Genomic DNA, 22085 nt, shown 5'->3' on the forward strand with positions numbered 1-22085 from the left:
CTCTCCCTCTCCCACCCCGCCTCTCTCTCTCTCCCTCTCCCACCCCGCCTCTCTCTCCCTCTCCCACCCCGCCTCGCTCTCCCTCTCCCACCCCGCCTCTCTCTCCCTCTCCCACCCCGCCTCTCTCTCCCTCTCCCACCCCGCCTCTCTCTCCCTCTCCCACCCCGCCTCTCTCTCCCTCTCCCACCCCGCCTCTCTCTCCCTCCCCCACCCCGCCTCTCTCTCCCTCCCCCACCCCGCCTCTCTCTCCCTCCCCCACCCCGCCTCTCTCTCCCTCCCCCACCCCGCCTCTCTCTCCCTCCCCCACCCCGCCTCTCTCTCCCTCCCCCACCCCGCCTCTCTCTCCCTCCCCCACCCCGCCTCTCTCTCCCCCACCCCGCCTCTCTCTCCCCCACCCCGCCTCTCTCTCCCCCACCCCGCTTCTCTCTCTCTCCTCCACCCTCGCCCTCACCAGTTCTATGACTTTTATGGCGAGCAACTAATTTTAATTAAAGAATCACCTCTTGGTCAGTGCCAGTTGTGGTGCCATTGAACAGGTTTCAGTGAAATAACATTTCACAGAAAAACACATCTGTGCTCTTACAGAACACTGTCCAAACTCTCAGCTTGTGTCAAAAGGCAGAAGATTAACATCCGTTTTCTTGGGTTAAAATAATTAGTTCAGTTTCACTTTTTTTTACCTTCTTCTATGAATTGGTGGCCTCTTTACGATGTCACCAAGCATTCTCACAGAACTGAAAGGAAATCATGAAGATAAACAATCATTCAAAGGAGAAAAGAAATGATCGATGCAAAAAAAGGATGAAAAGGTCAGATCTGAAGAATGAAAACTCGGGAAATCAAAGAAAGCAAAACTGTGAATATTAGTGAGGGACAAAACTCACAGAAGGTTCAATTCCTTCATTCACCTCATCTGAGGTACACAATCTAAAACACCAGCAATTAAAACCTTCATCCCTAGCCTTCATGAAGAACAAAGAAAAGTACAGCACAGGGCCTTCGACCCTCCGAGCCTGTGCCAATCATGATGCCCCAACTAAACCAAAACAAACCTTCTGCTCTTACTTGGTCCGTATCCCTCTGTTCCCTCCCTATTCATGCACCCATCCAGATGCCTCTTAAATGTTGCTAATGTGCCCGCTTCCACCACCTCCTCTGGCAGCGCGTTCCAGGCACCCACCACTCTCTGCCTGATAAACTTCCCCCGCACATCTCCCTTAAACTTTCCCCCTCTCACCTTGGACCTGTGCCCCATTGTAATTGACACTTCCACCCTGGGGTTAAAGCCTGTGACCATCCACCCTGTCTACGCCTTTCATCATTTTGTAGGCCTCTATCTGGTCTCCCCTCAGCCTCTGCCTTTCCAGTGTGCGCTGTGCTCCCATACTTTATAGACCTTGCATAGAATTACGCAGAACCTGCGGCACAGAAGCAGGCCACTCGGTTCAATAACTCCGCTGTGAACGCCCCACACAAACCCCCTCCCGTTGTAATTCATTTCGTCACAGTCTACCCCTCTTTGCCACGTATGTACCCAGCTTCCTCTTCAACACATCGATGGCATTCACCTCAAACTACTCCCTGTAACAGCAACAGGTAAATCCCTTGATTCAATCACGCTCCTGAATTCCTTGTTGGATTTTTCAGTGACTATCTTACATCCATGACCCCTTGGGCAGGGGTTTTGCTGTCCCCGGGGTGGCAGGAGCATTGGGTGGGGAGCGGGGTGGGTTCTGGAAAAACAGGAGGGGTGGCTCACTGCCGCATTCCAGCCATGGGGGAGGTTTTCTGGGGGAGGGGGTCGGGTGGCATCTGGATTATGGCGGGTTGCCAATCTGCACATTTACAATCTCAATTTGGAGCACTTGCCAACTTTCTAATTCACCTCCCGGCGGCAGGCTGTTGTATATGGAGCCAGAGGCTCTATTCACCAAATGTGCCACCCATAGTCCAAACACAACTGACAGTGCCTTCCTCTTTATTGGAGCGAGTAGCCTACTCGATCTCCCTAATAAAAAGTGTCACGCTCCCCCCTTCATGGATACTTCCAATTTTGAGATGCTCCCACATTATCGTATCTGTCTTAGCAACACCAACCGATTCAAGAACAGCTTCTTCCCTGCTGCCATCAGACTTTTGAATAGACCTACCTCACATTAAGTTTGTCTTTCTCTACACCCTAGCTGTGACGGTAACACTACATTCTGCACCCTCTCCTTGCCTTCTCCCCTATGTACTCTATGAACGGTATGTTTTACAAAGAACAAAGAAAATTACAACACAGGAACAGGCCCTTCAGCCCTCCAAGCCTGCACCAACCATGCTGCCCGTGTGATCTAAAACCCCCTACCCTTCTGGGGAACATATCCCTCTATTCCCATCCTATTAACATATTTGTCCAAACGCCCCTTAAAAGCCACTATCTTATCTGCTTCCACTACCTCCTCTGGCAGCGAGTAAAAAAACTTGCCTTGTACATCTCCTTTAAACCTTGCCCCTTGCATCCTAAACCTATGCCCACTGACTTTTCCACCCTAGGAAAAAGCTTGTCTGCATAGCGCGCAAGAAACAACACTTTCACTGTATCTCAATCCATGTGACAATAATAAATCAAATCAAATTAGCACCAACCTGATCTCAGTGGGGCTGTTGAGGCTCTTGAGCTGCCAGCTCTGTGATTGGACCCTCCTTAATTGGATGGTGAGCTAGGAGGCATCCTTTGGAAAAATGGGCCCCACAGTCTGGCTTCCTGTGTGGGCACGGGACCCCCATTTGGTCCTGACATCTGGGTCCCAAACCCAGTGGGAAAATCCTGCTTCTAGTTTCAGATCTCCCCCATGGGTAGAAACATTTTTATATCTGCTTTATTGTATCACTTCACAACAGACCTCCATTAGATCACCCCTCAGTCTTCCCTTGTCCAGAACCAACAGTCCCAGCCTGTTCAATCATTCCTGGTAATTATAACCTCTCAGGCATCCCTGAAGATAGTTGACATGAGTGAGAACCAGGAATGTTGTGCTCCCATGCCATCATTCACTGTTGCATCACTGTGGCTGGAGTAGTCAACATTAAAAATCGAATGGCTTAAATTCCCTCAGGTGTTGTGATTAGAATCCCTACAGTACAGAAGGAGGCCATTCGGCCCATCGAGACTGTACCAACCACGATTCCACCTAGGCCCTATTCCCACAACCCCACAAATTTACCCCACTAATCCCCTTGATACTACGGTCAATCGACCTAACACGCATATCTTTAGACTGTGGGAGGAAACCGGAGCACCCGGAGGAGACCCACGCGCACACAGGGAAAATGTGCAAACTCCACACAGACAGTGACACGAGGCCGGGATTGAACCTGGGTCCCTGGCGCTGTGAGGCAGCAGCGCCGACCACTGTGCCACCGTGCTGCCCCTAAACCTCCCTGGCACAGCATTTGCTTTACATCATCAAAAGATTGTGTGCACTACACAATAATCGTGGGGTTGATTTTCAGACACACACGCACAACAAAAAAAAAGGAACATTTTAGCTTGGGACAGATGGCTCGATGGGATTTCGTTCTGCTTAATCCCGTGGGTGGTGTAACCTGGTCCCAACTTTCTCTTGGTGTTTAAGAATCAAACCATTTCCCTAGTAACTGTAGTCTATTTTCTCTCCTCTCTCTCCACAGATGCTGTCAGACCTGCTGAGATTTCCCAGCATTTTCCGTTTTTGTTTCAGATTCCAGCACCCGCGGTATTTTACATTTATTATATTGTCTATTTTCTTTGCTTCCTTCCCCACCATCTTTTTGAAGACCAGCAAAGTACAGAGACAAAGAAAGCTGGACTCAGAGTCAAAGACTGCAATCACTTTAAAATAAACTTTGCACAGTTCAACTTCATTGGTTGTACAATGCAACTTGTTTCACTATTGAGTTAGTCCATACTTGGCGCACTGCATTAACATGTACTCGTTATGAAGTCTATTCTTCTTATGAAGCGGCACCATATTTCCAACAATTGAATACTGTGATAGCTAGAGTCTGTCCCCACCCCCCAGCTGTCCAACCCCCTCTTACCTTCGCTGATTGATCTCAGTTTCGCTGCCTGCGTTTTTCCCAGGCCCCCAGCTGTGTCGTCGGAAGGGCGACAGTGGCCTGATGGATGGCCTGAAGATGGAGGCTCGCGTGGGCACATCAGCAACGCTGTCCTTCTCCTCTTCAGCTTCACAGACTACAGCGCAGCCGTCGCCTTGCCCTGCCGACCCTGTGCTGTCCCTTTGCTCGGTGCTCGAAAGGCTCCGTCTGTCATTATCCTCTTTCAGTTCCAGGACAGCGCCGGCTGGCAAGAATACGTCACCTTCAAGGGCTGCTGTCACCTCGGAGGGTTCAGGGTCCCCGACGGTTGAAGTACTTGTTGTTACACCGCTTATTTCATACTCTACGCTCGGTCCATCTTGAACCTGAAATACAAAATGAATTCAGCTGGGTTTATTTTTTTTAATGATAGTGAGGCATTTACTACAGTCTACATCTTTAGAGTTTCTTCAATGGTTGAATGGGCACGTGCCTTGCGAGGCAGGGAACAACTGCAGAAGGATTCCAAATCAGATCACTGCTATAGAACCAGAGAAAACAGAAGCAGGAATAGGCCATTCGGCCCTTCGAGCCTGCTCCACTATTCATTTTGATCGTGGCTGATCAAATTCAATATCCTGATCCCCATATCCTTTGATCTCTTTAGCCCCAAGCGTTAGAATCATGCCAGCATTTGAATTTGCTTCAATGCTCCTGGGTTACAGACGATGTGAGGAAATCAGTTGCATTTCTGTCCTCGGTTGCTTTGCAGCGCGCGCACCAATTATCCTCACCCTGCCATCACTCAAAACTGAAATATCAGCCCCACTTATGTACTCAAACACAAGGGCTTTGGCACATTCTAGGCTGACACTTCAGAGTAGTACTGAGTGAGAGCTGCAGCATGGGAGGTGCGGTAACTCAGACCGAGATGTTGAATGAACGATCCCTTACTTTCTCTGACGGGTGTGAAAGGTCCTGGAGCACTGGGCAGCTTTCTTTAACTCCAGTGCTCCACAACCCCTAGAGCCTTTAGCTCCGGTAGTGGTCTCGGTATAGCATTGCCTCATTTCCCAACCTGATGTTGGTGGCGAGGGCACCCTGCAAACTCAATGACTCTGGACAGTAAAATGGATGAAGCCAAAATTGAAGGGGAGGTAGACACTGCTTCAAAGGGATAACAGCCACTCTATATATAGTTCCAAGTTACCCGCAGTACAGGCTTGGCTCAAGGATACAATAAAGTTTGCACAATCCTGTCCTAAAGAAACATCTGATTTAATAATTTTACAGTGCTATCTAACTTCAACGGACTTGGATGGTCTTAATGACAGGCATAAGGTGTATTTTTTATGACTAGGATGACTTTCAGTCGGGATTTTCACAGTAACTTCATTGCAGTGCTAATGTAAGCCTGCTTGTGACACTAATAAATAAACTTTAAACTTTGTGCGTTAGGCTGGCTTGCACAGTCCTTGTACTTCCAGATTCTTATTTTTGAGTCAAAAAATTTAAACAGAACTCAGTTGCTTGGAGCTCAAGGGCTCACTTATCATAGAATCCCTACAGTATAGAAGGAGGCCATTCGGCCCATCAAGCCTGCACCAACAACAATTCCATCCAGGCCCTATCCCCACAACCCCATGTATTTACCCTGCTAATCCCCCTCACACTAAGGGGCAATTTAGCACGGCCAATCCACCTAACCCGCACATCTTTGGAGTGCGGGAGGAAACCGGAGCACCCGGAGGAAACCCACGCAGAGGCGGGAAGAACATGCAAACTCCAAACACAGTCACCGAAGGCTGGAATTGAACCCAGGACCCTGGCGCTGCGAGGCAGCAGTGCCAACCACAGAGCCATCATGCTACTTGCTACGGGTTTTTTTGGGTGGGATGCTACACTGGGCCTTCAGGGTGCATGTTGGGAAGTGTCAATTCAGAACAACGTTCCCATTGTACATTACTGGCACTCAGAGCATGAAACCTTGTAAAAATGAGAAGACCAAGAATTTGGATCAATATATTTGTACATTAGAGATCTAACTTGTGTTGACCACAACTTATATTTAGTTAGTGCCTTTAATGTGTAATAAACATGTGATATTAGTGTGCCTTTAAGAAAAGTTTTTTTAAAAACATGATTTGTGCAGTTCTCATAGCTTCAGTGGTTTGTTAGCTCATAGCTTCAGTGATGTCATTGTTGTGGCTTGAGTGGAAACCTTTTATCGCTACTTATGTGGCTTAAATGGGGTTGTTTGTGTTTACTCTGGGATTAGTTTTATGACCTTGCATTGTTAGGTGGACGGCCATGTGTTTTTGGACAGTTTCTTTTCTATTTTCAGTTTGAAGCTGCAGGTTTGAGCTTTAGTTTTAGAAGGGACAGCAAGCTAAAAGGAAGTGTTTTCACTCTCTCCCTGTTGTTTTGAAAATTCTGTTGGTTTCCTGAAGGGTGAAAATCTGCTGTTGTTGGGGGTTGGACCAGAGTCTCTCTGGTGTTTTGGGATGCGGTCTTGTCTTCAAACTGTTCAGAGTGAATGCAGAGAACTGCAGACTTCAACCAAAGGACTCAATTTCCATTATCACGTGAGCAGTAGACTTTGTTGTATTGAACCTGTTTAAAGGGTTTTGTCTATGGCAAGGGTTTTGTTTTGACTGGGACACATTAGATAGCTTTGTTAAGGGTTGTTTTGTTTTTGTTTGTAATTGTTAGAAGTTATTGCTAACATTCTTTCTATACATGCTAACTATATTCTTAAATAAGCTTTGTTTGATAAAAGCTCCCTAGTGGGTCATTTGAATCATACCTGAAGTCGGAACATATCATGCTTATCCTAGCCAAATTCAAGGTGCAAAAGTTATAATCCAGGCGGGCTTCATAGAACACTTTGGAGTTTCTGACCTGAACCATAAACAAACATCCCAAGGTGCTTCACAAGAACATTAGAAAACAAACTATGACATTGAACCACACAAGCAGCTATTAAGTCAGATCACCAAAAGCTTGGAAGGTTTCAAGGAGTGTCTTAAGGAGGCAAGCAAGCTAGAAAGGCCAGGAGATGTAAAGAGGGTATTCCAGAGCTTGGAGCCCAAGCTAATGGAGGCACGGCCACTAATGGTGGATCAATAAGGGCGGCACGGTAGCACAGTGGAGGGCGGCACAGTAGCACAGTGGTTAGCACTGCTGCTTCACAGCTCCAGGGACCTGGGTTCAATTCCCGGCTTGGGTCACTGTTTGTGTGGTGTTTGCACATTCTTCTCGTGTCTGCGTGGGTTTCCTCCGGGTTCTCCGGTTTCCTCCCATAGTCCAAAGATATGCGGGTTAGGTTGATTGGCCATGCTAAAATTGCCCCTTAGTGTCCTGAGATGCGTAGGTTAGAGGGATTAGCGGGTAAATGTGCAGGGATATGGGAGTAGGGCCTGGGTGGGATTGTGGTCGGTGCAGACTCAATGGGCCAAATGGCCTGTTTCTGCACTATAGGGTTTTTATGATTCTATGATTCTTCTATGAATTAAAATCAGGACTGCTGAAGAGGCCAGAATTAAATGAGTGCCTGTATCTCGGAGAGTTGCGAGGCTGGAGGAACTTAGCGATAGGAAGGGGTGAGGACATGAGAGCGATTTGAAAACAAGGATGAGAAATTTTAAAGTTAAGGTGCTGTTTGACTAAGACCCGATTTGCAAGCAGTGAGCACAGGAATGGCAGTGAACAGGATTTGATGCAAGCTAAGATGTGGGCAGCAGAGATTTGGATGACCGCAGGTTTACGAACGAGAGAATATGGGAGACCAGCTGGGAATGCTATAAGTCAAGTCCGGAGGTGACAGCGGAGCCTCGGGGTCTGAGCGACACGGTTTATCTCAGCCAGGGCAGGAGTGGACTGTGTCGCATTCCTTCCTGAAGAAAAAACAGCATCAGCCAGGGTCTCCTGGATGCTAACTACCGATTTCTGCAGAAAAACGTACATGTGTTGCAAGGACCAGGATTGGGCATCCCTCCATGGTCAAACCTTCTGCCAACACTCCATGTTTAGGTTGGAGACTGATCACTTTGGGAAGTTCTGACAAGACTTGTGGAATGGTATTCCAGCAACTTTAGACGAGAAAAGGAGAAAAATGGAAAGAGGCGGGGAGAGAGGGGGGAAACCCGCCTGGAAAATAAGATTTTTTCCTTTGTGAAAGTGACTATTAGAAGCTGAAATCTTGTTTGAGAAACAGCCAAGGAAATCTCTGCATGATTGAGGAGTGACACTGAATAACACAGCTGTGGGAACGCGATACACCCAGAGTTTCAGACACTACACAACGCCTCAGGATTTATTGAGGCACGGAAAACTATGCAACCTATCCTGACTTAATAATCTGAAGTAACCGTCCACATTTTTTCTACACCTTGTGATCTTAAGTTTTGCTTCGAATCAAATTGTAAGTACCAAATCCCTTATAAGAGCATAAGACATAGGAGCAGAATTAGGCCACTCGGCCCATCGATTCAGCTCTGCCATTCAATCATGGCTGATATTTTTCTCATCCCCATTCTCCTGCCTTTTCCCCATAACCCCTAACCCCCCTTATTAATCAAAAGCCTATCTATCTCTGTCTTAAAGACACTCATTGACCTGGCCACCACAGCCTTCTGCGGCAAAGAGTTCCACAGATTCACCATTCTCTGGCTGAAGAAATTCCTCCTCATCTCTGTTCTAAAGGATCGTCCCTTTAGCCTGAGGTTGTGACTCGCAAGACGCAATATAGCATGAATGCTAGCCAGTAAGCTTCATTCAACCACAAAGGGCGGGATTGTTTGGCCGTGCTCGCCCGAAAACCAGAACCAAGGTCAACAGACCTTTGCATGGCCCACCCTCCTGCCCGCTACGATTCCCGTGGTAGGCGGGACAGGAAAGTTCCGGTGAAAACGTCAGTAGCTAGCAAGCATAGTACAGATTCACGTTTGTGAAATGTCACCAGAGGAGTTGCCAACACCTATAAGCTCACAACCCAAAAACTGTCACCGTCTTGAGGGATGAAAAAATCTCTTGCAGTCACTGCAAAACGTTGACCAGAATTTTACTGCCCTGCCCACCACGGGAATCGAAGCAGGCGAGGGACAGACAACGGCAAGGTCCGTTGACCTCGGGCAGGATTATACTGTTTTGGGACAAGCGAAGCCGTAAAATTCCGTCCATTAAGTTTATTTGCATGAATTTGGCCATTTTCCCAGGACTGGCCACTTGTTTTACTTTTGACAAGAAGTCAGAATGACTCCTTGAAGATCAAAGGGAAAACAATGTGTTATGGTGGCCTGTACAGGATTCATTGCTCCATGTCACCTGGACACGACAGGATCCCATCAACACCCGACTCACAGTAGCAACTGTAACTTCCTGTCTGGGTGCAATGAACAGAACCAAATTGGCTAATTAAGAGGGAGTGGTGCCACCACATGACGATTCCAAGTGGGAAAGACTAGGCTAGATGACAAATTAGTTTGAGAGAGAAAACTCAATTATGGAGGTTTTATCTACTGTTTACTTTCAGGACAGAATGAGCCAATAATCTGAGCGGACTCTCTTTGATATAATGTTCATTGTGAACTTGAAGTTGCTAGACTTCAAAAGGTGCACCTATTCTACCCTGACAGCAACCTCCTCCAACAATGGTTCTCCCATTGTAAAGAGAGGCGTTGCTAGATTTTCCCAAATTTCATTGGGAATTAAAGATGAATCTCCAGGACATTGTTGATCGATTCCAAGCTGGTTGGTGAAGCTGAAACCAAGACACAGGACTTGAATATCTTGCTCCCATTCAAGCCGGCGGGACCTTAGGGTCACCAACCACACACTCCCCATTATGGGCTTCCTGGCGGCGAGGGGCGCATTCAACAGGAAACCCTGTTGACAATGGCGGGATCTTCAAGCACAATGCCTCCCACCGCTGCAGAGCACGCCGAAACAAATCCTGGCCACCAGTCTCACAGCTCTCCCATTCAACCCAGTGTTCCAGCTATCCCCTATTTATACTTTCAACAACATAAACCAAAAATCAATAAATTAAACAATGACGCGATGGGGTGACAGCCCCTGGTGGGGAATATATCCTATTTATATGTGCTCAATGACAATTAATGCCCATCATCTGTTTCTCTTAGTCTTAATGCGATTGACAAACCTTAATGTAATTAGACAGGATATTAACATACTGCAAAACCAGGAGATGCTTCAGAGGGACAAGCAAAAACCAGTGTTGTTTCTCCCCCATTTTCTCGAAGCATCTTTGTTTCATTTATTATAAAAGTTTTCATGACGGGAGGAAACGAAAGCTGCTTCACAGGAAAGAATGGGTGGAGACAGTCTTAATGAAAAAGAAAGACTTGCATTTACATAGCACTTTTCACAATCTCTGGACAATATGGGTGACGCAGTGGCACAATGGTTAGCACTGCTGCCTCACAGCGCCAGAGACCCGGGTTCAATTCCTGGTTTAGGAGACTCTCTTTGTGGAGTTTGCATGTTCTCCCCGTGTCTGCGTGGGTTTCTTCCAGGTACTCCGGTTTCCTCCCCCAGTCTGAAAGACGTGCTAGTTAGGTGCATTGGCCGTGCTAAATTCTCCCACAGTGTATCCAATAGGTGCCGGAGTGTGGAGACTCGGGGATTTTCACATTAACTTCATTGCAGTGTTAATGTAGGCCTACTTGTGACACTGATAAATAAACTTAAAACCTCTCAAAATGTTTTACAGTCAAGTGCAGTTACTGTTGTAGGAAAACCCCAGCAACGATACACGCTCAGCAAACTTCCACCAACAGTAGTGCGGTAATGATCAATAATCTGTCTTTGCGACTTTGATCGAAGGATAAATATTGGGTCAAAACATTTGGCGAACCATCCCACAGTCCCCGCTTCTTCCAAAGTAGAATCCACACCCATTCAAAAAACTATGTAATGGGATCTTTCACATCCAAGCAAACAAGCAGTCAGGGCCTCAATTTAACATTTCACCCAAAACACTACACCCTTGACAGTGCAGCCCACCCTCAGTACGGCATTGGAATGTCAGCCTTGATTTTTGCGCTCAAGCCCTGGAGTGAACCATGCGGAAATACAAACCTCCAGGAATGTGTCCCCAAATTGGGTGGTGGTGGGGAAATGGAGGTTTAAGTACTGTCAGGCCAGTGAGAAGAACATAATCGCAGATGGGTTAAAACTTGGTCAAGTCATCGGCACGTGTGGAAAGAAATGATAATAAAAACAGAAAATGCTGAATAACTCAGCAGGTCTGGCAGCATCGATGGAGAGAAACAGAGTTAATGTTGCGAGTCTATATCGCCCTTCAACAGAACAAAAGAAAGGATTGTTTTCAATCCAAGTAAATCACTCGTATTTATGCTTATTTTTTCTACTACTATCAGAAAACTCAGTTATAGGAAATTGAAGTTGATGTTCACTTTAACTTGCACAGCAAAGCCATTCAGCCCAGGTCAGTAACATTACATAGTCGAGACCCAAAATTTCTAGGGAGTACTGAAAAGAGATAACATTGGTCAGGACTGACTCCTGTCTATTCCACTGAGAAGGAAGGAGGAAGAAATGGGAGCTTCAGAAATGTGCTTCCATTTATTACTATTTAACTGGGCATCAATCCTGATGTAGTCAAGGTTTGCCACTGGTGCCGGTATCAAACTGGCATTTTCCCAAACGCACTGCCGACCACACTTTTTATTTAATTTGTTAGTGTCAGAAGTAGGCTTACATTAACACTACAATGAAGTTACTGTGAAAATCCCCTAGTCCCTACACTCCGGCGCTTGTTCGGGAGGGAGAATTTAGCATGGCCAATTAACTTAACCCGCACAACTTTGGACTGTGGGAGGAAACCGGAGCAAAACCCACACAGACATGGGGAGAACGTGCAGACTCCACACAGACAGTGACCCGAGCCGGGAATTGAACCCGGGTCCCTGGCGCGGTGAGGCAGCAGTGCAAACCACTGTGCCACCGTGCCACCCAGTAGCCTAAATGCTGGAATTCCTCAGGTATGAAGCTGAAACAACTCAGCAGACATCGGCTAGTGCCAAAAACCTTCATCTTGTGCCCACCTTTTGCTATTGCTGCGTCACCTCTCAATTTTCTCTCGTGCACTTTACTGCAAGATGGGGTGGAGGAGGAGCAGAAAATTGTTTGATTTGATTTATTGTCACATGTATTGGGATGCAGTAAGTATTGTTTCTATACAGACAAAGCATACCATTCATAGAGAAGGAAAGGGTAGAGTGCCGAATATAGTGTTGCAGTTACAGATAGGGGTGAAGAGAAAGATCAGCTTAATATATGGCAGATCCATTCAAAAGTCTGATGGCAGCAGGGAACAAGCTGTTCTCAAGTCGGTTGGTACATGACCTCAGACTTTCGTATCTTTCCCGACGGAAGAGGTGGAAGAGAGTATGCCCGGGATGTGTGGGGTCCTTGATTATGCTGGCTGCTTTTCTGAGGTAGTGAGAGATGTAGACGGAGCCAATGGATGGGAGGCTGGTTTGCATGAGGGTTTGGGCTACATTCACAACCTTGTGTAGTTTCTTGTGGTCTAGGTCAGAGCACACGAGCCATACCAAGCTGTGATACATCCGAAAAGGAGTCATTCCTCGTGTCTTTAGTGTTCTTTATTTCATAGAATCCCTAGTGCAGAAGGTGGCCATTCGGCCCATCGAGCCTGCACTAACAACAAACCCACCAGGGCCCTATTCCCGCAACCCCACATATTTACCCTTCTAATCCCCTGACACTAAGGGGCCATTTAGCATGGCCAATCCACCTAACCTGCGCATCTTTGGACTTGGGTTAGGTGGATTAGCCGTGGGTTCTTGGGCTACAGAGAACACTATTGAAGGACCCTGGTGGAATATGCACATTGCCTCGTCTGATCTAAAGTTCATGAGCTCTTGCAATAACGTGCTGTCAAGTTTTAAATTATTAGCTCAGGCGGCATTAATTTGGTTTCTACTCCCCTTGGATTTAAAAGATTGAGGGGTGGTCTGATAGAGGCATTTGAAATGTTAACAGGATTCCATGTGGTTGATGCATTTCTTCTGATGGGAAAACCAAGAATGAGGGAATAAAACGTTAAAGTCAGGCCATTTAGGAAGGAAATCATAAAGCACTTCAATGCACCAAGGGAAGTCGAAATGTGGAATGCTTTCCCAAAGGCTATTGATTCTGGAAAAATGAGAACTCTAAAGATCAACATGTATAGATTCAAGTATGAGTTCAGCAACTTTTGACTGCAAGCTTTCTCCTTCACCTTGACCCTTTTTTTCTTGTTTGTCTCCCCCACAAGGCCATCTGTCACTTGTTCTATAGTTTTGCTTTCACTGAGCGCTGACTTTTGTTCTCCCATGAACACATTCTGATGTCATTATGCCACTATCAACACCTTTAATCTTTAACGCTACCATTAACACCACCACCCACCCCCCCCCCCCCCCCCAATATACATCAACCATCACATTTCCACTCCTTTTCAGCTCTGAGTATAGACTCAAAACGTTGACGGTTTCTCTCTCCATAGACGCTGCCAAGACCTGCTGATCTTTTCCAGTGGCACAGTGGTTAGCACTGCTGCCTCACAGCACCAGAAACTCAAGTTCAATTCCGGCCTTGGGTCACTATCTGTGTGGAGTTTGCATGTTCTCCCCGTGTCTGCGTGGGTTTCCCCCGGATACTCCGGCTTTCTCCCACACTCCAAAGATGTGCGGGTTGGGTGGATTGGCCATGTTAAATTGCCCCTTAGTGCCCCGAGATGTGTAGGTTAGGGATTTTAATAGGGTAAAGACATGGGGTTGCAGAGATAGGGCTGGTTAAGATGCTCTGTTGGAATTCGATATAGACTCAAGGGGCCGAATGGCTGCCTGTAAAGATTCTATGATTTTCTGTTTTTATTACAGATTTCCAGCACCCGCGGTATTTTGCTTTTATATATGGATTCTTGTTGATTATGGAAACCAAAAGGTAAATACCGTTGAGGTTACAGCAGCAGGCTTGATAGGCTCAATGGCTTACCTCTGTTCCAATATTCCTTCAGATCTGTGATGGATTAGTCTTACTTCTATTTGCTGTTCATTTTATTCCAGATTTGAGAGCCTTTTTTTTATTCATTCGTGGGACATGGGCATCGCTGGCTGGCCAGCATTTATTGCCTATCTCTAGTTGCCCTTGGAGGGCAGTTGAGAGTCAACCACATTGCTGTTGTTCTAGAGTCACACGTAGGCCAGACCAGGTAAGGACGGGAGATTTCCTTCCCTAAAAGGACATCAGTGAACCAGATGGGTTTTTCTGACAATCGGCAATGGTTTCATGGTCATCAGTAGCTTCTTAATTCCAGATATTTTTTACTGAATTCAAATTGCACTACCTGCTGTGATGGGATTTGAACCCGGGTCCCAGGACTTTAGCTGAGTTTCTGGGTGAATAGTCTAGCGATAATACCACAAGATCATCGCCTCCCCCAAGCCTGAAGGCTTGGAAAAGACAGTTTTCCTTTAAACCAGCTTTGCCTCATCTGTGTTCAAATCCAAAAATCTGAAAGCATCATCTGTTAACATCTAGAAATTAATGAGAACCATGGATCAACACCTCACTCATGTCATCTGTGCAAGCCAGAAAAGCTTACACAATTTGGGACCAACATGGTGCAGCAGTCAGGCAGAGGAGTTGCTCTCAGCTATGATGCCTTTTACAGTTGAACAGCCTACCGCCACTCACTAGGCCCACACGGGCAGAGTGTGGGACAGTGGCCATCTCACTCCAGCATAATTCAGCACCTTTCAGTGAACTAAAATAAGGATTGTAAATTGAAATGGAAACCACTACTTAACAGAGTCGAGGAAGAGATCTTAAAAACCCCCAGTGTCTGAGATCTTTCCACTGAGCGCTGCAGTAATTCAGGGAGACAGTAGCCAAGCTGACATCTGCATTTGCTTTTATCAATGCTTTCAGGAAAACCCTGTACCACAGCCCACAGAAGGTTCCCACACGAGAACAGTCAGTTCAGCTGACGTTTCTTCTTATGCCCATTTCCAAATAAAAATGGATTTTCAAGAAAATAACTCATTGTTTCAAATTCTCGGCCCAGCCCGACAGCAGAATGTGGTGAATCAACATTAGTGATATTTTCACAAAGGCACCTCACAAGAGAGAGAAAGGTTTCTGAAGAACGGCTCACCATGTGTGAAAGACTCTTTTCCAGATGACACTGGGATCATGCCAGTCCCTCTAGAGCAGTCTAAATGCACACAGTGATTATACTCCCCTTTTTCTTTGAGATAATTACTGCAATATCCATATTCAAGAGAGGTGCAAGGAAAATCCTAGTAACTACAAGACAGTTACTTTATCAATGCTGGGTTCAGGTTTTAGAATGACTGAATCAGAACAGTGCAGATCATAGAATCCCTACAGTGCAGAAGGAGGCCATTCGGCCCATTGAGTCTGCACAAACAACAATCCCACCCAGGTTCTATCCCCCTAACCCCACATATTTACCCCACTAATCCCTCTAACCTATGCTCCCGGGACACTAAGGAGCAATTTAGCATGGTCAATCCACCTAACCCACACATCTTTGGACCGTGGGAGGAAACCGGAGCACGAGGCCATTTGGCCCATTGAGCCTAAATCCCAGCAGTACAGAGGATTGCCATTTGGTCCATTGAGTCTGCACCAACAATCCCACCCAGGCCTTATCCCGTAACTCATGTATTTACCCTGATAGTGTCCCTGACATCAAGGACTAATTTAGCACGGCCAATCAATCTAACCTGCACATCTTTGGACTGTGGGAGGAAACCGGAGCACCGGGAGGAAACCCATGCAGACACAGGGAGAACGTGCAAACTCCACACAGTCATCCAAGGTCGGAATTGAACCCAGGTCCCTGGCGCTGTGAGTCAGCAGTGCTAACCACTGTGCCACCACAGGACATATTGAGAGATTAAAGCTCCCTCTACAGGTGAGTGGTTAGCAAAGCATTACAATCGCTGAATCCCCAACTATTGACATCCTAGGGGTTATCATCGGCCAGAAATTGAACTGACTAGCCATATAAATACTGTGGCTACAAGAGTAGATCAAAGACTAGGGATCCTGCAGCGAGTAACTCACCCTGACTCCCCAAAACCAGCCCACCATCTACAAGGCACAAGTTTAATGGATTTCTCTCCACTTGCCTGGATGAGTGCAGCTCCAACAAGAAGCTCAAGTGATCCAGGACAAAGCAGCCCGCTTAATTGCCAGCCCTTCCACAAACATCAATCCCTCCACCACTGATGAACAGTAGCAGCTGTGTGTACCATCTACAAGATGCACTGCCGGAAGTCACCAAAGTTTCTTAAGGCAACTCCTTACAAACCCACGACCACCATCTTCTAGAAGGACGAGAATAGCAGATGTCTGGGAACACCGCCACCCTCCAAGTCATTCACTATCCTGACTCGGAAATATATCACCAGTCCTTCATTGTTGGTAGGTCACAATCCTGGAACTGCCCCCTAGCAGCACTGTGGGTGTATCTGCACCTCAGGGACTGCAGCGGTTCAAGATGGCAGCTCACCACCACCTTCTTAAGGGCAACTAGAGATGGGCAATAAATGTTGGCCTAGATAGCGACGCCCACATCCCATTTAAAAAAAAAAAGGTAAAATCAACAGGCACTTGGAAAGTTCAGAGTTATTTAAGGAATCTGCAAGAGGCAGATTGTGCTGGACTAATTGATGGAATTTTTTGATTAAGTAACACAGAAGGCTGCTGAAAATAATGCAATAGATGTTGTCAATATGGATTTCAACAAACCGTTTGACTAAACACCACATTTAAGGCTGGTTAACAAGATTCTCGATCATGGAATAGGGCATTCAGTGTCAACTTAGATTAAAAATTGGACATCAGTAAACACAGCAATGAATCATGGTAAACGGTTATTTTTAAGACTGGAGGACGGTAAACAGTGATATTCCCCAAGACTCAATGCTCGGAGCTGTTTTTTTAATCTATACTTGGATATTGGAACACAGAGCAAAATTTCAAAATTTGCTGTTAGTACCAAACTTGTCGGTGTTCCAACACCTCTACTTTCTCAGAAGACTAAGGAAATTTGGCATGTCAGCTATGACTCTCACCAACTTTTACAGTTGCACCATAGAAAGCATTCTTTCTGGTTGTATCACAGCTTGGTCTGGCTCCTTCTCTGCCCAAGGAACTACAAAAGGTTGTGAATGTAGCCCAATCCATCACGCAAACCAGCCTCTCATCCATTGACTCTGTCTACACTTCCCGCTGCCTCGGCAAAGCAGCCAGCATAATTAAGGACCCCATGCACCCTGGACATTCTCTCTTCCACCTTCTTCCTTTGGGAAAAAGATACAAAAGTCTGAGGTCACGTACCAACCGACTCAAGAACAGCTTCTTCCCTGCTGCTGTCAGACTTTTGAATGGACTTACCTTGCATTAAGTTGATCTTTCTCTACACCCTAGCTATGACAGTAACACTCCATTCTGCACTCTCTCCTTTCCTTCTCTATGAATGCTATGTTTTATCTGTATAGTGTGCAAGAAACAATACTTTTCACTATATGTTAATACATGTGATGATAATAAATCAAATCAAAAAATATAAATTGACTGCAACAGGACATAGATAGGCTAACAGAATAGGCAGGTAAACGGTAGGTGGAATTTAATACAGATAAATGTAAGGTGATGTAGAAGGGATAGGGAGAGGCAATGTAGACTTCATGGCACAGTTTCAAAGTGTACAAGAGACAGAACGACCTGGGGATGCATGTGCACAGATCTTTGAAGGTAGCTGGACATATTGAGAGAGTGCTTAGCAAAATATACGGGATCTTGGACTTCATAAATGGGATATTGAGCACAAAAGCAGAGAAGTTATGCTGCACCTTTATAAAGCATTGGTTATGCCATAACTAGAACTCACCAAGGTTTCTTCAGCAGCACCTTCTAAACACACAACCACTACCTTCTAGAAGAACAAGAGCAGCAGATACCAAGAAACAATACCACCTGGAAGTTCCCCTCCAAGTCACTCACCATCCTGACTTAGAAATATATCACCATTCCTTCACTGTGGTTGGGTCAAAATCCTGGAACTGCCCCCTAGCAGTGGGTGTATCTACACTTCATGGACTGCAGCTGTTGAAGGCAGCAGCTCACCACCTCCTTCTCAAGGGCAACTAGGGATGGGCAATAAATGCTCCAGTTTCGGTTGCCAGATTTCAGGAAGGATGTGAGAATCCTTCAGAAGGTGCAGAGGAGATTTACCAGAATGATTCCAGGGATGGGGGATTTTAGCTACAGGGTTAGGTTGGAGAAGCTACGGTTCCTCTTTGTGCAAAGGAGGCTGAGGGGTGCTTAACTGGAGGCGTACAAGACAATGGAGAAGGTAGGCAAGGAAGGACTGTTCCACTAGCTGATGATAGAAGGAATACTGAACATAGAACATAGAACAGTACAGCACAGAACAGGCCCTTCGGCCCACGATGTTGTGCCGAGCTTTGTCTGAAACCCAGATCAAGCTATTTCCACCATATCATCCCGAAGTGCTCCATGTGCCTATTCAATAGCTTCATAAATGTTCCTAAAGTTTCTGACTCCACTATCCCTGCAGGCAGTCCATTCCACACGCCAACCACTCTCCGAGTAAAAAACCTACCTTGGACATCCTTCCTATATCTCCCACCATGAACCCTATAGTTATGCCCCCTCGTTACCACTCCATTCACCTGAGGAAATAGTCTTTGAACGTTCACTCTATCCATCCCCCTCATCACCTTATAAACCGCTATCAAGTCTCCTCTGGGTGCATATTTAAGGTGTTGGGTAAGAGATGCAGGTCTAGCGTGGGGAAGAACTTCCTTTTAACATAACAAGTGATAATGAAAGGAAGTTGGAAAGGTATTTGAGGGAAACAAACTTGCAGGGCTACAGGAATAAGGCAGGGAAATGGACTAACTGGTTTGCTCTATGGAGAGTCAGCAAGAACTCAGTGGGCTGAAGGGCCATCCTCTCTGCTGTAAATGACCCGATGACCTGTGCCATTTAGTACTGGGGCTCAGATGTCCTACGTCGATATATATATATATATATAAAATATATATACATTTTTTAAAATTGTTCTTTTGAAGGAGTGATACACATCTGTTTAACATTAGGCGCCACATCTTACTCTTCCCAATGACACACAGATTGCTTTTCAGGATGTTTTCATGAACTGATGCAACAGTAACGTGCTTTTACATGGCACAGAGGAACATCCTAAGGCATTCACAGAGTAATGAAAAATAAAATTGTTGCTGAGATGAAGACGGTATTAGGAGGAGGTTCCCAGAAAATACTTGGTTTTAAGAGGCGAGCTTTAAGGGGAGCATGGAATTTCCGAGCAGAGGTCAGTGCAGCTGAAGACCTGGCTGCCAATGAAAGGGAGGGTGATAGAAGATGGGAATTCAGTAGAATTTGCAGTTGGAGCAACAGAGTAGGGGGTGGATTGGGGAGGAAAGGGGAGGAGGAAGGGTTTGTGGCTATGAAGTTGAACAGGATAGGAACGGGAAGGCACCATAATGAGTGTTTTGAATTTGGCGTTGGATATGAGAAGCCAATGGAAACCAGCAAGATCAGAGGTGTTTAAGTTTATTTATTAGTGTCATAAGTAGGCTTACATTAACACTGCAATGAAGTTACTATGAAAATCTCCTAGTTGCTACACTTTGGAGACGCCTGTTCAGGTACACTGAGGGAGAATTTAGTATGGTTAATGCACCTAACCAGCACGTCTTTTGGACTGTGCGAATAAACCCCCCAGAGCACCTGGATGAAATCCACGCAGACATGAAGAGAACGTGCAGACACTGCACAGACAGTGACCCAAACAGGGAATCGAACCCGGGTCCTTGGTGCTGTGAGGTAGCAGTGCTAACCACTGTGCTGCCCCAGTTGACAAGGCAACTGAAGAGCTGTAGAGCTCTGGATCAGCTTACGTTACAAAAGGAAGACTGAGCGAGTCTGGCGATGAAAACGTTACGGATGAGGGTTTCAGTAGCAGATTGTCCAAGGAAGGGGTACAGTCTGCTGATATTGTTGAGGGAGCAGCGAGCAGTCACTGCTTGAAAGTTCAGCCCAAGATTGAACAGAAAGCCAAGTTGGTCCAGCCAGATACAGTGACTGGCGAGGGGAATGGAATGGTCTCGAGGTTATCGGGATGTATCGGAGCAGAAGATGATATTATCCCTTTTGTATAATGAGTCAGCTGCCAACAGATTAGTTCCCTCAAATTAATGGACCAGACAATATTTATCCACGAGTACTTCTTTCACAATTACATGGACTGTTTTGAGTTATAACCGAGAGGTCTCTGAATATTTGATAGATCATTGAATCCCTACAGGGCAGAAGGAGGCCATTTGGCCCATCAAGTCTGCACCAACTCGCTGACACAGTATCACACCCAAGCTCCATCCCTGTAACTCCACATATTTACCCTGCCAATCCCCCCCACCGACATATCCCTGGACACTAAGGATAAATTTAGTCTGGCCAATCAACCTCACTTGCACATCTTTGGACTATGGGAGCACCCGAAGGAAACCCACGCAGACACGGGGAGATCAATGCAGACCCACATAGACGGTGACCCAAGCCAGGAATCGAACCCGGGTCCCTGGCGCTCTGAGGCAGCAGTGCTAACCACCGTGCCACCCTTTTTCCTACAAAACCAACTTATAACATTGCAGTGCATTGAATGTACAGAGTTTTATTGATGAATTCACAGTCTAGCTGGCTGGAACCCTTCTCAGGTAGAGAGAGACTGGGGGTGCGAAAGGTTACGCATGACCCTTATAATGGCTTGGAGCTCAGCTCCGCTGCCCTTGCTTCCCCATGGCTAAAATAATAGGCCAGTGGCAGACTTGGCTGTTCGATCCCTGCCTCCCAGAGGTTGAGCTACAACGTAAGTGGGTTATTTAAAACAGCAATCCATGGACTTCTTGCAAGTCTGCCAGTACCGCGATTTGATTCTATTATTGCAACGTGATTTATACACACATATGGCAGTTATTAACATATTTCCTCCCCTCAATATCCTGGCTTGTTCTAAAACTAGCAACTGGAACAATAAGTCATCTTAAAGCATTTATTCAGATTACGCAAAAATAATAATTCCAGCTTTTATAGCACTTTATTATATATCAATTACTTTTCGGAATATATTTGCAGTTGTAGGATATGCTATAAGTAAGCTCCCACAAACAGCAATTAATGTGAGCAGTTAATCATTTTTTTGGGGTAGCATTAAGGAAAGAACTTTGGGAGGACATCAGTATAATTATCTGCTTTTATTGCAAATTGTGCCTTGGGACCTTTCAACTATAAATACTACTACTTTTCCTCTTGTGGATAGATTAGGAACAAGGTCAGCAGGTGCTTGAGAGCACCATCACCTGAAAGTTCCTTTCCAAGTCACACACCATTCTGATTTGGAAATATACTGATGTCCCTTCATTATCACTGGGTATTAAATCCACAAACTCAGCTAATGTTCCGGGGACCCGGGTTCGAATCCCACCTTGGCAGATGGTGGAATTTGAATTCAATAAAAAATATCTGGAATTAAGAGTCTACTGATGACCATGAAACCATTGTCGATTGTTGGAAAAACCCATCTGGTTCACTAATGTCCTTTAGGGATGGAAATCTGCCATTCTTACCTGGTCTGTCTTTCATGTGACTCCAGAGCCACAGCGATGTGGTTGACTCTCAGTTGCCCTCCAAGGGCAACTAGGGATGGACAATTAATGTTCGCCGGCCAGCAGTGCCCATGTCCCACAGATAAATGAAAAAAAATCCTGGAACTCCTTACCTAACAGCATTGTGGGAGTTCCTATACCATTCATACTGCTGCAGTTGAAGAAAGGGGCTCACTAGCACCATCTCATGGGCAATTAGGGTAGGGCAATAAATGCTGGCCTTGC

General features: G+C 45.9%; 1 protein-coding gene across 6 annotated transcripts in view; it reads right to left on the reverse strand.

The window, feature by feature from the left end:
* LOC144511194 (A-kinase anchor protein 13-like) overlaps positions 1-22085 on the reverse strand; it is a 441197-nt gene that overhangs the window by 116827 nt on the left and 302285 nt on the right. For 4 of the 6 annotated variants that reach the window (XM_078241273.1, XM_078241272.1, XM_078241271.1 and 1 more), the window contains exon 12: positions 4066-4448. In XM_078241273.1, the coding sequence (XP_078097399.1) occupies positions 4066-4448 (383 nt within the window). Of the gene's footprint in view, positions 1-680; positions 735-4065; positions 4449-22085 lie in introns of all 6 variants that reach the window. The other 2 variants (XM_078241269.1, XM_078241268.1) reach the window with 1 other exon arrangement.

Source organism: Mustelus asterias, chromosome 24 (assembly GCF_964213995.1).
Source record: "Mustelus asterias chromosome 24, sMusAst1.hap1.1, whole genome shotgun sequence".
Lineage (NCBI taxonomy): Eukaryota > Metazoa > Chordata > Chondrichthyes > Carcharhiniformes > Triakidae > Mustelus > Mustelus asterias.